This window comes from Triticum urartu, chromosome 2A, assembly GCF_056163025.1.
Source record: "Triticum urartu cultivar PI428250 chromosome 2A, HENAU_Tu73, whole genome shotgun sequence".
In the NCBI taxonomy this organism is placed as follows: Eukaryota; Viridiplantae; Streptophyta; class Magnoliopsida; order Poales; family Poaceae; genus Triticum; species Triticum urartu.
The window spans coordinates 144,452,472-144,473,475 of record NC_141874.1 but is presented as its reverse complement, the minus strand read 5'-3'; the positions used below and the strand labels follow the sequence as shown (position 1 = coordinate 144,473,475).

General features: G+C 45.6%; 1 protein-coding gene and 1 pseudogene across 2 annotated transcripts; both read left to right on the top strand.

Annotated features, from left to right (window-relative positions):
• Window positions 1-5,241: 5,241 nt before the first annotated feature.
• On the top strand, window positions 5,242-7,468 carry LOC125536427 (FBD-associated F-box protein At5g60610). 2 transcript variants are annotated; one of them, XM_048699645.2, is made up of 4 exons: window positions 5,242-6,149; window positions 6,559-6,702; window positions 6,816-7,055; window positions 7,158-7,468. In XM_048699645.2, the coding sequence occupies exons 1-4, from the start codon at window positions 5,298-5,300 to the stop codon at window positions 7,209-7,211; spliced, it is 1,290 nt and encodes a 429-aa protein (XP_048555602.2). In that variant the 5' UTR covers window positions 5,242-5,297; the 3' UTR covers window positions 7,212-7,468. The 2 variants fall into 2 exon arrangements, with proteins under 2 accessions (XP_048555602.2, XP_048555601.2); XM_048699644.2 differs by having other exon boundaries at window positions 6,816-7,468.
• A 5,038-nt stretch (window positions 7,469-12,506) lies between these two features.
• Window positions 12,507-20,671, top strand: LOC125534972 (UDP-glycosyltransferase 90A2-like; annotated as a pseudogene).
• Window positions 20,672-21,004: the final 333 nt, after the last annotated feature.

The window sequence follows — 21,004 nt, the reverse complement described above, 5'->3', positions numbered from 1 at the left end:
TTCTCGATGGCCTTGATCTTCTCGGGTTTGTCCTCGATCCCTCGATGGGAGACGAGAAAGCAGAGGAGCTTGCCAGAGGAACCCCAAAGATGCACTTGTCAGGGTTGAGCTTCACGCTTACTATGCGCAGGTTGGCAAATGTTTCTTCCAAATCTTCGATTAATGTCTTGGCCTCACATGATTTTACTTCAATGTCATCGACATAAGCCTCCATGTTCCTTCCTAGGTGCAGCCCTAGCGTGATGTGCATCAACCACTGGAATGTGGCGTCGGCGCTCCTCAAGCCGAAAGGCATGCAGATGTAGCAGAACACACCGCACGGGGAGATGAAGGCCATCTTTTCAACATCCTCCTTTGCCATCTTGATCTGCTGGTAGCCGAAGAAAGCGTCCAGGAAACATAGTAGGTCACACTCGGCGGTAGAGTCCATGATTTGGTCAATGCGGGGGAACGGGAAGGGATCCTCGGGGCAGGCCTTGTTGAGGCTCGTGAAGTCGACGTACATGCGTGGACGATGACCGGTTTGGCGAGCCACTCAGGGTGACGCACCTCTCGAATGACCCCAGCTTCTTGCAGTAAGTGCACCTCCTAAACGATGAACGCTTGCTTCTCCGGCGCTTGGTGCCGTGCCTTCTGCTTGATGGGGCGCATGTTAGGACACACCGCCAAGTGATGCTCGATGACCTCCCTCGGGACGTCGGACAGGTCAGACGCCTTCCAGGCGAACACATCCTTGTTTGTCATGAGGACAGCGACAAGTGCGCTTTCCTACTCGGGGGAAAGACCTGTGCCGATGGTGAAGGTAGGACCCGAGCCGCTGTCGTCAACTGACACCTTCTTTCTTTCGACGCGATCCTAAGAGAACAACTATTTTTTCCTTGCAGGGGCGGCCTCCGGGGACTCGACCTTGTCCTTGGCGTCCTGGCGCGAAGCTGCCGCAGCCTTGTAAGCACGGTTGAGGGATCGGACCGCATCCTCCCTGCTTCCGACTATAGTGATGGCCCCGCCGCTGTCGGGCATCTTGATGATGTTGTAGCCAGGATGGGTCGCCGCCATGAACTTGGCGAGTGCGTTGGTACCCTAGGATGGCGTTGTACGGGAGGCTGATGTGGGCCACGTCGGCGTCAATGAGCTCGGTGCGGTAGTTGTCATGGATGCCAAAGGTGACCGGAAGGTGCACCTGACTAGGGAAGCGGTCGACCCGTTGGTCACCCCTGAGAAGGGCCTGGTGGGCACTAGCTGGTCATAGGGCACCTGAAGTGTCTCGAAGGTTGCGTTGGAGATCACGTTGATGCTATCACCTCCATGGATGAGGGTCTTGGTGACCGCCACGTTGCTGATGGTGGGGGTACACAGCATGGGAAGCGCTCCAGTGGTGACTGCGGACTTGGGGTGATCTTGGAAATCGAAGGTGACGGTGCATTCAGGCTGCGCGCGACACTGCGAAGCTTTGAGCTGGGGTGTTCGATGTTTGCCTCGCGAAAGTGCTGCTTGGAGTGGCGATTGGCTGCAGGCCCCTAGGACCTGCCGAGGATGCACGCGATCGTGTGGGGCCCCTGGAATGCGAAGCACGCAGAAAATCGGTCGCGGAGCTCGTCTCAGGAAGAGACAGAAGCCCGGAGAAGGCTGATGAGCAAGGAGCGCGGGGCGCCCACGAGAGCCACGGGAATCAGTTCGACATGGCCTTGTCGCATCTGCCCTCCGCCAAGATGCTTTGAGTGTAGAGCCAAAGAAACTCCTTGGGGTCAGCAGCACCGTCGTAAAACGGGGGCATCACCACTTTGGAGCTCGCCGGCCAGTCCACCCGACGCAGGTGGTCGGTGAAAGACAGGAAACCCATGGCGCTCAGGAAAACGGCAGGGTCAGCGTCGATGTTCACGGGCTTGGACGAGTGGCGATGGCTGAGGCGTCCCACGGGCACCGTCCGAGTGATGCGAGCCGCCCTGCGCTCGGCTCGAACACAGAGAGCGTCGGTCATGGAGATGGTGGAGCAAGAACAGGAGCGAAGCGGAAGAACTTTGGCACACCCCTACCTGGTGCGCCAAATGTCGGAATTGGGGCTCCGGGGACCCAAGAAAGGTTTAAACTCTGTGGTGTGCGTGGGGAAACTCGCCAAGCCCTGCCCAGCTCCACACTACCTCACGACGATGCTCCGGGGTGCTCGAGTGAGGGGAAAGACAAACTACGAACACGACAGTTTATCCAGGTTCGGGCTACCTAGCGGTGTAAAATCCTACTCCTGCTTTGTGGGTGGATTGGCTCGTGAGGGAGAGTGAGTATGGGGGTCCAAGGGAAAGTGCGAGGCTTCCTGAGGATCTGGTCTGATCCCTCTCTATTGTGGCGCCTTGTCTCTACTTATACCGGCCTTGGTCCTCTTCCCCCGAAAACACAAGGCGGGAAGGGTTGCCACAACAGCCAAATTCGAAGGGGAATAGGAGTACAACTTATCCTGACTAAAGGTGTTCTTTGCCTGCTAAAGCTCCCTGCCATGACGCGCCGGTGGGCTTGGTGATGACATCCGTCCTGCGAGCCAGTCGTCCTGGTCTTCTTGCACCAAAGTGGAAACCTTTGGGGATTGCTTCGGGAACGGGTGCGCTGCCCTTGCTCCCTTAGCACGGATGAGGAATGCCTCCTCATATGCGCCTACTGGCGCCCTTCTGGTTCCGCTCGTCGCTGAGCGTGTCACCCACTTGAGGACACAGGGCCACGCAACTCCGTTTCCTGATCATTGCTCTGCACGCCTCCCGAAGTGGCCTCGGGAGGCCGCCTCACGAGGCTCCTGACGACACATGATGACGCGCGCCTCGCGAGGCGAGGTCCTCGCGAGGGCCTTGCTCATGAAGCCCTGGCGGTGGGCCATCTTGGGCCTTCTGTTGGCTCCGCGCCATGGGCTATAGGCAGACGGACCTGGGTACCCCTAGTACCACGGGCCCGCCCTCGTTGTGGGGTCGGAACGACGGCCGTGCTACGGGAGGGCCGACACGGACTAGGGAGAATATATGAGAGGAAAGGGACATGTCCGGCTAGGTTGGGGCGATTTTATGGAATTTGGGGTGGGTCCCACCTGTTAGATCCGACGCGACGAATGTGTCTGAGCCTGTCCGGGCCTCCCCTATCGGAAGTGAGGGGTGTCGATCAGCCCATACACATAGGATCGGTTTATGGGAGCTGACTGGGTCGCAATTTCTTGACCGGTTAGTGTCCGAGCTGTCTGCTCGGATATATATATAGGGCCAATATAAGAGGTGGCATTGATGAGATGACAAAAATTGCATCTGAATATACAAGCTTGGATAAAAATAGGAATTTCACTAACCTATCATAGATAAAAGGGTTTTTATTATTTATGGCACTAGTTGTGTCCGACTACTCAATTTTGCTACTAGAAATGTTAACTGCTCAAAAATGCAATTGGTCCGTTAGACGCTTCCTCAAAATTGCCATCATACACCATTATTATCAGCTCAAAGTCCGTTAACCATGTTATAATGACCAAAATACCCATGGAACAACATGACAGCTCTCCATCTATCTTACTACGATAAAGTGTGGGTCCCACTTGATCCCAATAATGTTCTTATTTTTCTCTAAAACTATTTGCTTGCTTACTCCTCACAAGTGGGGCTCACACTTACCATAATGAGATAGAGAAAGCTGACATGTGGGTCTAGGAATATTTTGCCATATAACATGGTCAATAGGTTAGAGCTGAAAAATAACGGTGTCTAATGGTAGTTTTGAGGAAACATCTAATGGAACGATGGCATTTTTAGGTATCTGTTGGCAGTTTTTAGCAAGCATCTCACAGAATAATAAGATTTTTGAGTAGTCATTACTTCTGATGGTAAAAGTGAGTAGTGGAATACAGTTAGTGGCATAAACGATAAGAAAAACCTAGATAAAAAAAGAGTGAGCCCATCTCAAAAAGAGAGAGAGAAAAAAAAGGAAAGTGAAACAATGCTTCGTGGGCCGCTCCATTCCAGCTAGAATCTATACCTAATAATAAAGGGTCTATTGCTTGTGGCAGTACGTCACACGAATTGCCTCCAAATTTGCTAAATATTACCCATCGATGCCACTTATAAGTGACAAAAAACGATTCACACAGAGGAATCCCCAGCCTGGGCCGACCCATGTAGAGACCGCCTATATTGCACGATGTGTGTTGGGAGAAGACGTAGCGTGCCCGTTTGGGCCGACACATGTGCGGGCGGCCTGTTTTTAAATTTTGTTTGTTTCTTTTCATTTTTTATCCTTTAAATAATTTGGTAATTCAAAAAAGGTCCGAAATTTTTAAAAAGATGGAATTTTTAAATAAAATGTTTAATAAATCATAAAATTTGGTGGGTTCAAAAAAGGTTCCTATTTTTTTAAATGTGCACATATTAAGAAAATACAATTTTGAAAACAAATGTTTGGGACATCAAAAAATGCTCATGATTTTTTTAAAGTTTGTGTATTAAAAAATGTTAATGAAATTCAATAAAATTTAACAAATTCAGAAAAAATGTCCATTAATGGAAAAATAGTCTAAAAATTCAAAATTTTCGTGATTTATAAAACAGTTTACCCATTCATAAAATGTTTGCTGATTCATACAATGATCATGCATTTCAAAAAATGTTCGTTAAATCAAAAAAATGTTCGTGAAATTCAAAACTGGTTCCACCAAATTCCAAAAATGTCCGTCGATTCTAGAAATGTTCTCCGATACAAGAAAATTATTTAAAAAAATATTCACAATTGTAAGAAAATATTTGCAAATAGTATAAAATGTTCATGAGTTCAAAATATGTTCTTGATTTTTGATTTTTTTTTGTAAATTTGTAAAATTGTTCACGAATTTAAAAAATGTTCATGATGTCAAAAATGTGCACGATTTTTAAATAAATGTTCACTGTTCCAAAAAAATTTCATGATTTCAAAAAATTGGAAGTGATAATGTATATCGATGAAGTAGCAAAATGTGATCATGACCATTGAATATTATGATTTTTTTTCGATTGCAACCACTGTTCAAAAAAATTCAATTCAACAATTTATCGTACAAAGATTCAAAAGCAAATAATAACGGTAAGAATTATGTTCCATGTTATTTTTGTGTTGAATATATCATATCTTAGTGTTGGGAATTTAGGATTTGTCAGAAAATGACCAATTATTAGTCGACGGATAAAATCAATTAATCCATATCTTTAATCTGCAGCCAAACAAAACGCTAACAATAAACGATATCCTCAACATTGGTTGCAACGCACGGGCTTTTGCTGGTCATACCAAACCCTCCCGTCACCACCATGGCTGAGGGCGCCGCCCCCCTCCTCCCCACCGCTGGCTACGACGGCGAGGACCGAATCAGCGCCCTCCCGGACGACCTCCTCCGGGCCATCATCTCCTCCGGCCTCCCCGTCACGGACGCCGTCCGCACCACCGCCCTCGCCCGCCGCTGGCGCCACATCTGGCACTCCACACCGCTCGTCCTCGACGATGTCGAACTGCACGGGTCCGCCCGTGACGCGATAGTCTCCCGGGTCCTTGCCGACCACCCGGGTCCCTTCCGCGCCGTCCGCCTAGCCGGATGCAGGTTCGCCTCCCTGGACCATAACCTCGCCGAGTGGCCGCGCCTCCTCGTCACCAAGGGCATTCAGCTGCTCGTCCTCGTCAACATGCACATCCAGCCTCAGCGCACCTCTCCGCGCCTCCCCGCTGAAATCCTCCGCTGCGACTCGCTCCAGCGCCTCTTGCTGGGCTTCTGGACGTTCCCCGCCGACGTCTCCCACGTAGCCGATGTCTTTCTTCCTCACCTCCACAATCTCAATATGTTAAGGATTGACATGAGCGATCATGACCTGGAGTGCTTGGTTGCTGCCAGCCCCGTTCTGAAGACCCTTTTGCTCGCCCAAAACAAGCCCAAGCATGTGCGTCTCCGCAGCCAAAGCCTCAATTGCGTGGTCGTTGGAGGATCCCCGGTGAAGGAGGTCGTGATGGAAACGCCGCTCTTGGATCGCCTTATCTTGGTGGAACCGCCTCCTAGTGCTGTTGGAGGTGCTGGTATGAGGGTCAAGATTACCTGTGCACCCAACCTGCGGGTGTTTGGCTACCTGGAGCCGAGAGCTCACAAGCTGCAGATCGGCGATGATGTCATCGAGGTACGGTTACCTCTCCATCTCTATCTCAACATGATTTTTTTTTTAAATGGTCAAAGGGTGTTGCATATGTTCATAAATCTTGTCAGGGCGTACAAGAGGATAGGTGATCTATCTCAAGCATGAAATTATTTAGGATTTTAGAAAATCATTACATCCACTGAGATCCATCCACCAGGGTCTTCTCTACGGTTATAAAACAGTTAATGAGTTATGATATTTATATTTCTTTTGGTGCAAATTATTCCATCCATCCATCAAGAACACTGTGGTTCATATGTGTGAGTATGATGTGTATCTGTCAGTCTGTCTATCCATCAAGAACTGTTAATGAGTATAATACTTATTTTTCCATCAGTCAAGAACAGTTAATCAGTATGATGTGTATCTGTCTTGGTGCACCGCATTGCAGCCAAACATAATGGTGAGCCCAAGAACTGTGCTTCCAGGCGTCAAGATATTGGCCTTGAAGGTGAATTTTGGTGTTTTCGAGGAGGTCAACATGCTTGCCAGCTTCCTTAGATGCTTTCCCAATGTTGACATGCTTCACATCGAGGTTTCTCCCAATTCTTTTCAGTTAGTTGATCATTTGGCGATGTTATAATCAATTACTAGCAGCATGATCCATATATGTAACTGAACTGTTTACGCACTGGCATAAATTTGCAGTCTCTCCTGCACGATCCATCCGTACCTGGCTATGAACCCACTGGGGAGCACCATGCCAAGTTCTGGCTGGAGGCCAGTCCGATCAAATGCTTGCGATCACATGTCAAAAGGATGGTTATCCACAAATATCAAGGGCATCAAAACGAATTTGAATTCCTCAAGTTCATCTCCAAGGATGCGCTGGAGCTGCAGTCTTTGGTGCTTGTGCCACCTAAAGAACAAAATTCCTTGCCGAACGAGGTGAATGAGATGATAGACAGACTGGGGTGTCCACGGTTTCGAGCATGGGCCTCTAAAGTGTTGCTGGTGTTGACTAAAGTAGACATTGGTTTTATTTTGCAGAAATCATCCGACCTTACGGTCGACGACCCTTTTCGCTGCTCGATGCATGGCTAATTTGTTTGATGTATGTATATATGTATGCAAGATCAATCCAAGCCTCTTGGGGAATCATTGACTGCTGTAGTGAGATCACAATGTTAAAGTTTGGAGGCATGCTATCTCTTCGGTTAAACCAGGTCTCAACTAGGAGTACCAAGAGTACATGCTAGTATCTAAGCTGGCAGAACTACTGAAAAGACCAGCGTTATCTTATCATGTTATCTAACGTAATGCATTACTAGTGATGAATCAACTACTATGTGGTTCTGAAATCTGAATATGGCATGCATGCTTTATAGCCATTTTTCTCTGCTATGCTCTGGTTTTGTAGCGTGCCACCTCTGTCAGTTTTTGTCAAAGATTAAAATCGCGGGAGAAACGATTTCGCGGTGGCCTCTCCCAGCAGCTATAGTGGCCGCCATAGCGGGCAATCGCGGCAAATAGCGAAAAAAATTCTGATGGGGGAGATGATTTCCGGAGGGTTTTGCTCATTGTTGAGCCATTTATAGGGAGTTGTGGAGGATTTCGCGGCAGCAGCCATAGCATTGCGGCGAGGCTCCTAGGCAGCTATAGCGCAGCTATCGCGACAATTTTGCGGGCTATTTTAATCTATGGTTTTTGTTCATATCATCAGATGATCAGACTATACCAGGCTAGGCTGACAAGTTTTCCGGTGCTATGAAAGAGAAAACAAACTTGTGCTAGAACTGAATTGAGGAAGACTCCTAGCATGTTGCTGTTACATGCACAAAGGCCATATTGCTGAATCGGGGAAGGTCTTTTTGTGTGTGGCAATAACTGAGCAAGGTCTGGGAGCTACCCCCAGAAGAAGATTTCAACCACACAGGACCTGACTAGCTCCTGCACCTGCTAAGTAAATCTGGTCTGACCTTGTATCCGGCTGTTATTTTAGAGGCAATGGCGCCTTGGAAATAACACAGTTAATGGTAAGTCTCAAATCTTTGCTTCAGCGCACTTGCTGCAAAACCACCTCCACTTCTCCAGTCTCACGCTGGAGAAGTTGACTTCTCTGTGTTGTTGCCTCCGCATTCTGGAATCTGGGCTGGTACGTATAGGGTATGTTTGGATGCTCGCACCATTTTTGGGTTTCCAAGGAATCTAGACAGGCAGAGCCTGATCTAGGCGATACGAGTTCTGAGCCATATCTTGCAAGTTGTTTGGTTGCGTGTGTTGCCTCTCCTCGCATGAGAGTGGAAACAGAAGCACAACGTTTGGTTGCCTCTGTATGCTTTTCCAGATGCAACATTTAGCTGTTTGGTTAGGTGCACATTGATGAGTGTCGTAATTAATACTTACAATATGAGTTGTGTGAAACAACGAGATGAAGTTAGGGTCAGAGAAAATTTCAAGCAAGCGATCACGTGCAACAAATTTGACGAAATTCATCTAAATAAATCCAAAGTTGAACATGAAATTGAGGGGTTACAGTTAACGAAACTTGGAATCAATTGCTGGAATGGAATCACATCGTCAACCCACATCTTTTTCACGTAGACCTCTCGCGAAAGCAGTGGATTGACAAAGTAGTTGAACAAGAGGGTATGTGAGAGAGGTTGAAGAAAATAAGTTCACACACATGAACACCCATGCTACAATAGAACATGCATATTCATATATGACAGTCGAAACATAAAACTTACTATACGAAATTGTGTGACGGGAGAGATGAAACTACTTCTCAAAGAAAATTTCAAACGATCGCCGTGTGCAGCAATTTTGACAAATTCGCCTAAAAGAACTCTAAACATGCACACATAATTGAAGATTTACCGATAACAAGAATAAAAATAGAACGTTGATGTGCATCTTTTTTGTGTAGATTTTATCTTAAATTGAAGCACCATTGTATAGATTACAAGCGACAGATGGAGAAGATTAAGGAATACAACGGTGCTTCAAGACTGCGGTTCATCAACAGCACCTTCAGCCAGTGAGAATCCTTTTTTTTTTTTGAGACAAAGCCAATGTGAATGTGAATTTCCTTTTCTGGCCCCTGGAAACTGCGGACTCTTGAGGGCCGTGGAGTGGTTTGAGAACTGTGCGGGTCAATTTCTAACCAAACAAACAGCTCAGATTTGGACCCAGAATGCCTGCATCGTTCCAACCTCCAACCTTACGTGGCCCATTTCTGGAGTCCACCCGTCTACGTCGAACGGCGCTGTTGATTTAAACCAGTACCACATACAAGACAGTATATGTGAGGAATCTGATCAGGTAGTCATGTTTATATTTTAATGCATTAACATTGATATCATATATTATCCTTTAACAGTTTATTTACAATATTTCTATGTGCAGGATATACCTGATGTTAATTGAGACGATGAGGACACCCAACGTGGCCTCAACACACGCATCCGGGGAACATCACATGATCATGGCGACACAGTTACATCATTAGTTACAGATTTCTTCGGAGGGAACGTTATTGGCCCATCTTTTATCCCCGAGGAGTCACAACCATACGCTTACAATTACGCATCAGGTTCGCAACAAGGATTCCAGACTCCACCACCTACGCAGGAGTCGTAGACACAGGAAGTCGAAGTGGAGTACGGCCGCGGTCTACATGTAACTCGACCACCTAATCGCTTGTTGCTTTCCGGTCCTAAGGAAAGGCCAGGTGGCCGTCGTCAACTAGGGTGATTCATCTATTCACGTGTGCGACCCATTGTATCTACATGTTAGTATCAGACTTTTCGATTTAATCCAGTGTTTCCCGCCTATATCTCCCGCCATACTATCCCGCTTCACTTTTCGGCTTATGTTAGGCTGAAATAATTTTTTTTTGGCTTATGAATACTGTGCAACTGTTTCCCTCCAACCCCTTCCCGCCATATCTTCCCGCCACCCGTTTCCCGCCAACCCCTTCCCGCCATATGTTCCCGCCATACCGCAGTCATTCTTTCCCGCCATTTTCTCCTCTCTACCTATAAAACCCCATTCACACGGAGGTGGATAAGCAGTCCAGTGCAGTGTAGTCGAGATGTCTGGTTATCCTTTCGATCGTAGTTTTCATCCTGGGATGAGCAGATGTGTTCTGAGCCTAGCCACCGATTTCAGGATGGGCAAAAGGATAGTTACATGGGACGAACTCACCGATAGTGACACCATAATGAATGAGTTGGCTCACGAATTACGTAGGTCTGGGTGGCTTGAAAGGACCTATGAGGAGGTACGTAAAGAACTTCTTAGGTTGCATGAAAGGTGGAAGAAGGTAGTGGAGCCAAAGAGTGAAACTTTCAGAAGGACTGCAGCAAAGAATCCATATTTATGGACTGACGACAGCGAGGACGAAGATGATATCTTCATGCAGCCGCTTCCGGGTTCTGCATCGTCGAAGGGCAAGAGTTCTGGATCGTCCAAGGGCAAGAGTTCTGCATCCTGGAAGGGCAAGAGTTTTGCATCGTCCAAGGGTAAGAATTCTGCATCCTCGAAGGGCAAGATTTCTGCATCGACGGAGGATGACTATGATGCCTTCATGTAGTTTTTAAGCTGTATTCCAGTTCTACCGTTTAATTCAGATGTACTTGCGCTATTAGTTTGTACTGTCTTATTGTATGGCATTATGTTCTATCATAATTTCATTTTGTAGTTGTTGCACAATGTTCAATAATTAGTGGAGGGAAAGAAAATGCCACATTTTATTCTAAAACTATATATTTTTTGAATTACGACACGGTACAACTGAAAATAAGATGCATCGTACTATTGAAATAAAGCTACATTAAACTGCAGAAATTAAGATACATACGATTGAGAAATTTAAAATACTACCACAGGAATCTACCGAGTCCAGCGTGGATATTTTCCTTCTCCATCGTCAGCTTCTTCAACTGCCTTGGCCTCACGAGCCCTTTCTTTCTTTCTCTATCTCTCCGCCTCATGAGCCTCATTTCGCTGTTGTTCCTACTCCTCCATGCGACGAGCCTCTTCCCTATTTTTCTTTCCTAAATCCTAAAAAAGGGTGTTGCTCCGCATAGTATTCTTTTAACTCTCTCTCTTGCTCTGCTTTCTTCTCAGCTTCCGCCTTCTCGCGTCGCTCTTCCGCATAGAAACTATTCCACGCACGGCGACTTCTTTCACGAATCTCAGTCACTGCCCAAGCCGGCATCTCTGTGTCAATCCAATGATAGTACATGCACAGAGGCAAAGGAGACTACAACAAGAAACAAGAATGTTATTAAAGAATCAATCAAAATACCAACAATATCTATTCGTGATGGTTAAAGCATACCGGAGGCTTGTCGAACTCTGAAATAGCTACGTGTGGATCTTCCTCATAATTGGCGCATATGAAAAACTTCATGCCCAACCAATCTGAAAAATCCGTCACCTTCTTCACCTTGCAAAGATCGTCACACCAACACCGCAGGACTTCCAACCCCGGGGGCGAACTTGCATTCTTCATTTTCCTCGGCCTAATGCTTTGATCCGAGCAAGGCAAACTCATACTGACTGAAAAAATGTGTTACACACTTTGCGCAGTGGCGATTTCGACGATGGCTGGACGAGGATGACGAGAGCCTCAGTGTCTCCTTTTATAGGCCCAGACGACAAATGACGGCGAGAAAATAAGCGCGAACAGATGAAATTAGGCGGGAAATTTTTGGATCCCTGTAGTGTCGGCACAACAGGTTTCCGTAGTATCGAATTCCCGCAGCGAGTGAGTGATTCGCACAGTGCCATCGCATCAGCTGAAGAAAGCCGGAGTGATTCCCGGGTAGCAGCAGGGCATCAAAGTCGTCACTCATTAGATTCCCGCCCATCAAATTCATCGTCGTTCGCGCACGTTGGAATCAGTGCCGTCTGCAACAGGGAACCTGTCGCGCGTGCAGCAGCAATAGAGGAGCCGCCTCCTGCGGTGGCGGCCTGGCCCACGCCTCGGCCCGCGCGCAGCAGGGGCTGTCGGCCAGGGAGCGGCAGCCGTAACGCTCGCCGCCTCGCCCGGTGGCAGTGTGGCCCACAACGTGTGGCTCGTTCCGTCTCGGCCGCTGGCGCTGTAAAAACACGTTATACCCTGCACGGCCGCCTCCTGCCGTGGCGGCAGGGCCCACCGGTTCCTGCCGTGGCGGCAGGTGCCACGTGTCACCTATCGCGCCTGCCGCCACGGGCCAGGGGGCCTTTTTTGTCAAATTCATCTGCATGTGATCCTTTTTGGCAATTTGCTCGCATAGGTTGTCTCTTTCGACAAAAAATCTGAGTTCTCTATATATGCACCTCACCATAGACTTCCACCCTTCACAAGTCAGAACCCAACTTGCAAACCATACACGACAATGCCCTGCCATGGCCATCACCACCACCAATGGTGCCGCTGCGCCAACCCATGCCGCGAACGGCATGGGCAACCAGGCCGGCCGCGACCACGTGGTCCTGTTCCCGTTCATGGCCAAGGGCCACACCCTGCCACTGCTTCACTTCACCAGGGCGCTCACCGAGCACCAAAAGAACCTCCGCATCACCATGATCGTCATGCCCGCCAACCTCGCCTTCGCCCGCAGCCGCCTCCCGGCGGCGGTGCGGCTCGCCGTTCTCCCGTTCTCGTCACTTCCGCCACTGCCATCCGGCGTCGAGTCCACGGACACCCTGCCTGGCCTGGACCTATACCCGATGTTCCTCCGCGCACGGCGCTCCTGCGGGAGCCCTTCGCGGAGTTCTGATACGTATCCAACGTATCTATAATTTTTGATTGTTTAATGCTATTATAGTATCTGTTTTGGATGTTCATGGGCTTTATTATACACTTTTATATTATTTTTGGGACTAACCTATTAACCCAGAGCCTAGTGCCAGTTTCTGTTTTTTCCTTGTTTTAGAGTATCGCAGAAAAGGAAAATCAAATGGAGTCCAATTGACCTGAAACTTCACGAAACTTATTTTTGGACCAGAACAAGCCCACGGAGTATCGGAGATGGACAAGGAGAGTCCCGGGCTGCCCACAAGGGTGGGGGCGCGCCCACCCCCTAGGCGCGCCCCCCTGCCTCGTGGATAACCCAGAGATCCACCGACGTACTTCTTCCTCATATATATATATACCCATATACCCTAAAAACTTTGGGGAGCACAATAGATCGGGAGTTCCGTCGCCAGAAGCCTCTGTAGCCAACGAAAACCAATCTAGACCCGTTCCGGCACCCTGCCGGAGGGGGCAATCCCTCTCCGGTGGCCATCTTCATCATCCCGGCGCTCTCCATGATGAGGAGGGAGTAGTTCTCCCTCGGGATTGAGGGTATGTACCATTAGCTATGTGTTTGATCTCTCTCTCTCCCTCTCTCTCTCGTGTTCTTGAGGTGATACGATCTTGATGTCTCGCGAGCTTTGCTATTATAGTTGGATCTTACGATTTTTCTCCCCCTCTACTCTCTTGTAATGGATTGTGTTTTCCTTTTGAAGTTATCTTGTCAGATTGAGTCTTTAAGGATTTGAGAACACTTGATGTATGTCTTGCGTGGGATACCCGTGGTGACAATGGGGTACTCTATTGATCCACTTGATGTATGTTTTGGTGATCAACTTGCGGGTTCCGCCCATGAACCTATGAATAGGGGTTGGCACATGTTTTCGTCTTGACTCTCCGGTAGAAACTTTGGGGCACTCTTTGAAGTACTTTGTGTTGGTTTGAATAGATGAATCTGAGATTGTGTGATGCATATCGTATAATCATACCCACGGATACCTGAGGTGACATTGGAGTATCTAGGTGACATGAGGGTTTTGGTTGATTTGTGTCTTAAGGTTTTATTCTAGTACGAACTCTATGATAGATTGAACGGAAATAATAGCTTCATGTTATTTTACTACGGTCTCTTGAATAGATCGATCAGAAAGGATAACTTTGAGGTGGTTTCGTACCCTACCATAATCTCTCCGTTTGTTCTCCGCTATTATTGACTTTGGAGTGACTCTTTGTTGCATTTTGAGGGATAGTTATATGATCCAATTATGTTATTATTGTTGAGAGAACTTGCACTAGTGAAAGTATGAACCCTAGGCCTTGTTTCAATGCATTGCAATACCGTTTACGCTCACTTTTACCATTAGTTACCTTGCTGTTTTTAGATTTTCAGATTACAAAAACCTTTATCTACCATCCATATTGCACTTGTATCACCATCTCTTCGCCGAACTAGTGCACCTATACAATTTACCATTGTATTGGGTGTGTTGGGGACACAAGAGACTCTTTGTTATTTGGTTGCAGGGTTGCTTGAGAGAGACCATCTTCATCCTACGCCTCCTACGGATTGATAAACCTTAGGTTATTCACTTGAGGGAAATTTGCTATTGTCCTACAAACCTCTGCACTTGGAGGCCCAACAACGTCTACAAGGAGAAGGTTGTGTAGTAGACATCAAGCTCATTTCTAGCACCGTTGCCGGGGAGGTTAGCGCTTGAAGTTATATCTTTAGATCTTGCAATCGAATCTTTTTGTTTCTTGTTTTATCACTAGTTTAGTTTATAAAAGAAAACTATAAAAATGGAATTGAGTTTACCTCATACGCTTCATCTTTTTAATATCTTTCGTGAGTATGATGGGAAGGAAAATTGTGCCAAAGTGTTAGAAGAAGAATGCATTAGAATGTTTGACACTTAATATTTGAATGATGAGCATGATTGCAATGTTGTTAGTATGAATTCTTTGAATATCCATAATGCTAATGGTATGCAAAGCCACAAGCTTGGGGATGCTATGTTTGATGAAGATGATATTTTTTGTCCCCCAAGTTTTGATGAGAAAATCTATTATGATGAAAGCATGCCCCCTATTTATGATGATTATTGTGATAACTTGTATGCTGTAAAGAATAATTATATCCATGAAACTTGTCATCATGATTTATCTTTCAATTGGATTATGCCTCACATGATAGTTATTTTGTTGAGTTTGCTCCCACTACTATTCATGAGAAGAAATTTGCTTATGTGGAGAGTAATAAAAATTCTATGCTTGTAGATCATGAAAAGAATGCTTTATGTGATGGTTATATTGTTGAATTCATTCATGATGCTACTGAAATTTATTATGAGGGAGGAATATATGCTTTTACATATTGCAAGAATATCAAGTTTCCTCTCTATGTGCTTAAAGTTTTAAAGTTATCCTTGTTTTACCTTCCTATGCAAGTTGATTCTTGTTCCCACAAGTTGTTTGCTCACAAAATCCCTATGCATAGGAAGTGTGTTAGGCTTAAATGTGCTAGTCATATTCTTCAAGATGCTCTCTTTATGTTACAATTCTTATTTTTTTATGTGAGCATCATTGAAATCATCATGCCTAGCTAGGGGCATTAAACGATAGCGCTTGTTGGGAGGCAACCCAATTTTTATTTTTTTCCTTGCTTTTTTCTCCTTTTTAGTAATAAATAATTCATCTAGACTATGTTTATATGTGGTTTTATGTTTTTAATTAGTGTTTGTGCCAAGTAAAACCGTTGGGAAGACTTGGGGAAAGTCTTGTTGATCTTGCTGTAAAAAAACAGAAACTTTAGCGCTCGCGAGAATTGCTGCCATTTTTTATTGGAGAGCGATATTTAGTTAATTCTTTTTTAAGATGATTAATAGATAAATTCCTCACTTCCAGAAATTTAATTTAGAATTTTTGGGGTTCCATAAGTATACTTTTGATACAGATTACTACAGACTGTTCTGTTTTTGACAGATTCTGTTTTCTATGTGTTGTTTGCTTATTTTGATGAATCTATGAGTAGTATCGGAGGGTATGAACCATAGATAAGTTGGAATACAGTATATATTACACCAATATGAATTTAGAATGAGTTCATTACAGTACCTAAGTGGTGATTTATTTTCTTATACTAACGGAGCTTACGAGTTTTCTGTTAAGTTTTGTGTTGTGAAGTTTTCAGGTTTTGGGTAAAGATTCGATGGACTATGGAATAAGGAGTGTCAAGAGCCTAAGATTGGGGATTCCCAAGGCACCCCAAGGTAATATTCAAGGACAACCAAAAGTCTAAGCTTGGGGATGACCCGGAAGGCATCCCCTCTTTCGTCTTCGTTCATCGGTAACTTTACTTGGAGCGTCATTTTATTTTATTTAGTTTTGCTTGCTGCTTGAATAAAATACCACGATCTGAAATTCTTAAATGTTAGAGAGTCTTCATATAGTTGCATAATTATTCGACTACTCATTGATCTTCACTTATATCTTTTGGAGTAGTTTGTTGTTGCTCTAGTGCTTCACTTATATCTTTTTAGAGCACGGTGGTGGTTTTATTTTATAGAAATTAATGAACTCTCATGCTTCACTTATATCATTTTGAGAGTCTTTAGAACAGCATGGTAGTTTGCTTTGGTTATGAAACTAGTCCTAATATGATGGGCACCCAAGAGGGATATAATAAAAACTTTCATATAGAGTGCATTGAATACTATGAGAAGTTTGATACTTGATAATTGTTTTGAGATATTAAGATGGTGATATAAGAGTCATGCTAGTTGAGTAGTTGTGAATTTGAGAAATACTTGTGTTGAATTTTGTGATTCCTGTAGCATGCACGTGTGGTGAACCGTTATGTCATGAAGTCGGAGCATGATTTATTTATTTATTGTCTTCCTTATGAGTGGCGGTCGGGACGAGCGATGATCTTTTCCTACCAATCTATCCCCCTAGGAGCATGCGTGTAATATTTTGTTTCATTAACTAATAGATTTTTGCAATAAGTATGTGTGTTTTTTATGACTAATGTTGAGTCCATGGATTATACGCACTCTCACCCTTCCACCTTTGCTAGCCTCTCTAGTACCGTGCAACTTTCGCCGGTATCTTACACCCACCATATACCTTCCTCAAAACAGCCACCATACCTACCTATTATGGCATTTCCATAACCATTCCGAGATATATTGCCATGCAACTTTCCACCGTTCTGTTTATTATGACACGCTTCATCATTGTCATATTGCTATGCATGATCATGTAGTTGACATTGTATTTGTGGCAAAGCCACCGTTCATAATTCTTTCATACATGTCACTCATGCATCATTGCACATCCCGGTACACCGCCGAAGGCATTCATATAGAGTCATATCTTGTTCTAAGTATCGAGTTGTAATTCTTGAGTTGTAAGTAAATAAAAGTGTGATGATCATCATTATTAGAGCATTGTCCCAGTGAGGAAAGGATGATGGAGATTACGATTCCCCCACAAGTCGGCATGAGACTCCGGACGAAAAAAAGAAAAAAAAGAAAGGCCAAAAAAGAGAGAATTCCCAAAAAACAAAAAAATAAGAGAAAAAGAGAGAAGGGGCAATGCTACTATCCTTTTACCACACTTGTGCTTCAAAGTAGCACCATGATCTTCATGATAGAGAGTCTCCTATGTTGTCACTTTCATATACTAGTGGGAATCTTTCATTATAGAACTTGGCTTGTATATTCCAATGATGGGCTTCCTCAAAATGCCCTAGGTCTTCGTGAGCAAGCGAGTTGGATGCACACCCACTTAGTTTCTTTTTGAGCTTTCATACACTTATAGCTCTAGTGCATCCGTTGCATGGCAATCCCTACTCACTCACATTGATATCTATTGATGGTCATCTCCATAGCCCATTGATATGCCTAGTTGATGTGAGACTATCTTCTCCTTTTTGTCTTCTCCACAACCACCATTCTATTCCACCTATAGTGCTATGTCCATGGCTCACGCTCATGTATTGCGTGAAGATTGAAAAAGTTTGAGAACATAAAAAGTATGAAACAATTGCTTGGCTTGTCATCGGGGTTGTGCATGATTTAAATTTTTTGTGTGATGAAGATGGAGCATAGCCAGACTATATGATTTTGTAGGGATAACTTTCTTTGGCCATGTTATTTTGAGAAGACACGATTGCTTTGTTAGTATGCTTGAAGTATTATTATTTTTATGTCAATATTACACTTTTGTCTTGAATCCTATGGATCTGAATATTCTTGCCACAATAAGGAGAACTACATGGATAAATATGTTAGGTAGCATTCCACATCAAAAATTCTGTTTTTATTATTTACCTACTCGAGGACGAGCAGGAATTAAGCTTGGGGATGCTGATACGTCTCCAACGTATCTATAATTTTTTATTGTTCCATGCTATTATATTATCTATTTTGGATGTTTATGTGCTTTATTATACACTTTTATATTATTTTTGGGACTAACCTATTAACCCAGAGCCCAGTGCCAGTTTCTGTTTTTTCCTTGTTTTTGAGTATCGCAGAAAAGGAAAATCAAACGGAGTTCAATTGACTTGAAACTTCATGGAACTTATTTTTGGACCAGAAGAAGCCCACGGAGTATTGGAGATGGACCAGAAGAGTCACGGGCTGCCCACAAGGGTGGGGGGCACGCCCCTGCCTCGTGGACAGCCCGGAGATCCACTGACGTACTTCTTCCTCCTATATATACCCATATACCCTAAAAACTTCGTGGAGCACAATAGATCGGGAGTTCTACCGCCAGAAGCCTCCGTAGCTACCGAAAACCAATCTAGACCCGTTCCGGCACCCTGCCGGAGGGGGCAATCCCTCTCCGGTGGCCATCTTCATCATCCCGACGCTCTCCATGACGAGGAGGGAGTAGTTCTCCCTCAGGGCTGAGGGTATGTACCAGTAGCTATGTGTTTGATCTCTCTCTCTCTCTCTTGTGTTCTTGAGGTGATACGATCGTGATGTATCACGATCTTTGCTATTATAGTTGGATCTTATGATGTTTCTCCCCCTCTACTCTCTTATAATGGATTGAGTTTTCCCTTTGAAGTTATCTTATCGGATTGAGTCTTTAAGGATTTGAGAACACTTGATGTATGTCTTGCGTGGGATACCTGTGGTGACAATGGGGTATTCTATTGATCCACTTGATGTATGTTTTGGTGATCAACTTGTGGGTTCCGCCCATGAACCTATGCATAGGGGTTGGCACACATTTTCGTCTTGACTCTCCGGTAGAAACTTTGGGGCACTCTTTGAAGTACTTTGTGTTGGTTTGAATAGATGAATCTGAGATTGTGTGATGCATATCGTATAATCATACCCACGGATACTTGAGGTGACATTGGAGTATCTTGGTGACATTAGGGTTTTGGTTGATTTGTGTCTTAAGGTGTTATTCTAGTACAAACTCTATGATAGATTGAATGGAAAGAATATCTTCATGTTATTTTACTACGGACTCTTGAATAGATCGATCAGAAAGGATAACTTTGAGGTGGTTTCGTACCCTACCATAATATCTTCTTTTGTTCTCCGCTATTAGTGACTTTGGAGTGACTCTTTGTTGCATGTTGAGGGATAGTTATATGATCCAATTATGTTATTATTGTTGAGAGAACTTGCACTAGTGAAAGTATGAACCCTAGGCCTTGTTTCAACGCATTGCAATACCGTTTACGCTCACTTTTACCATTAGTTACCTTGCTGTATTTAGATTTTCAGATTACAAAAACCTTTATCTACCATCCATATTGCACTTGTATCACCATCTCTTCGCCGAACTAGTGCACCTATACAATTTACTATTGTATTGGGTGTGTTGGGGACACAAGAGACTCTTTGTTATTTAGTTGCAGGGTTGCTTGAGAGAGACCATCTTCATCCTATGACTCCTATGGATTGATAAACCTTAGGTCATTCACTTGAGGGAATTTTTCTACTGTCCTACAAACCTCTGCACTTGGAGGCCCAATAACGTCTACAAGAAGAAGGTTGTGTAGACTGTGGTAGACATCAAGTTCATGGCGTCGCTCCCGGCCCCGCCGCTCGTGCTCATTTCCGACTTCTTCCTCGGGTTCACGCACCGCATTGCGGTCGACGCAGGCGTCCGCCGCATCGTGTTCCACGGCATGTCCTGCTTCTCCATGGCCACCTGCAAATCGCTCATCCCGAGCCCACCGCCGTCCAGCGCCCAGCACGGCGCAAGCTTCCACGTGTCCCGCATGTCGGAATACGTAAGGATCATGGCTACGGATGTCCCGGACACGATCGCCAAGATCGCCGACGCCGAGGATCCAGTGACACGGTTCCTTATCGATGACATCGACGACTCTGACGGGCACAACTGGGGCGTCCTGGTCAACAGCTTCGCCATGTTGGAGGAGGACTACGTATCGGCCTTCATGTCGTTCTACCAGCCAGACGCGCACGCCTGGCTGGCAGGCCCTCTGTTTCTCGCCGCCGGTGACATGCCGGAGCATGTGGAAGAGCAGGACCCCAAGGGGTGCCTCGCCTGGCTCGACGATATGGCGGAGCGATCGGAGTCAGTGATCTACGCGTCGTTTGGAACGCAGGCCCATGTCTCCGACGAGCAGCTTGACGAGCTAGCGCTCGGGATGGTGCAATCCGGCCACCCCTTCCTCTGGGCCATCCGGTCTGGCACGTGGTTGCCGGCGGTGGACGCGGGGCCACACGGAAGGATCGTTCGCAGGTGGATCCCACAGAGGAGCGTGCTAGCTTGTTAGACTGTATAGCCTCCGTATTCATACGTGTATATCGTAATGTTGTATCCCACTCATTTAAACTAATAATGAGTATCCCACTCATTTATAAACTAATAATGAGGTTGGGAAACTCGCTCCCAGGGCGCTCCCTCGATGGCAAGATTCGTTGACCGTTCGATTTTAGTCAACTTGGTCTTTTTTTTGTTCTTGTCCGTTCGATGGTCGTTGCATTTTCACTTGTGCGTTTTCACCCGCCGGTAGATCTTGGCCAGCGGATGACATGTGGGCTCGGGCCGAATTCCATTGGCTGGGTGCCAGCTTGTTGGGTGCATGGGGCAGCCTGTCCTGCTGCGC

Bases quoted from the DNA above. Each gene is read 5' to 3' on its own strand.
- LOC125536427 (XM_048699644.2), top strand. From the start codon at position 5,298: ATGGCTGAGGGCGCCGCCCCCCTCCTCCCCACCGCTGGCTACGACGGC. The intron at 6,150-6,558 runs GTACGGTTACCT...ACCGCATTGCAG, and splicing joins TCGGCGATGATGTCATCGAG to CCAAACATAATGGTGAGCCC. The intron at 6,703-6,815 runs GTTTCTCCCAAT...ATAAATTTGCAG, and splicing joins TTGACATGCTTCACATCGAG to TCTCTCCTGCACGATCCATC.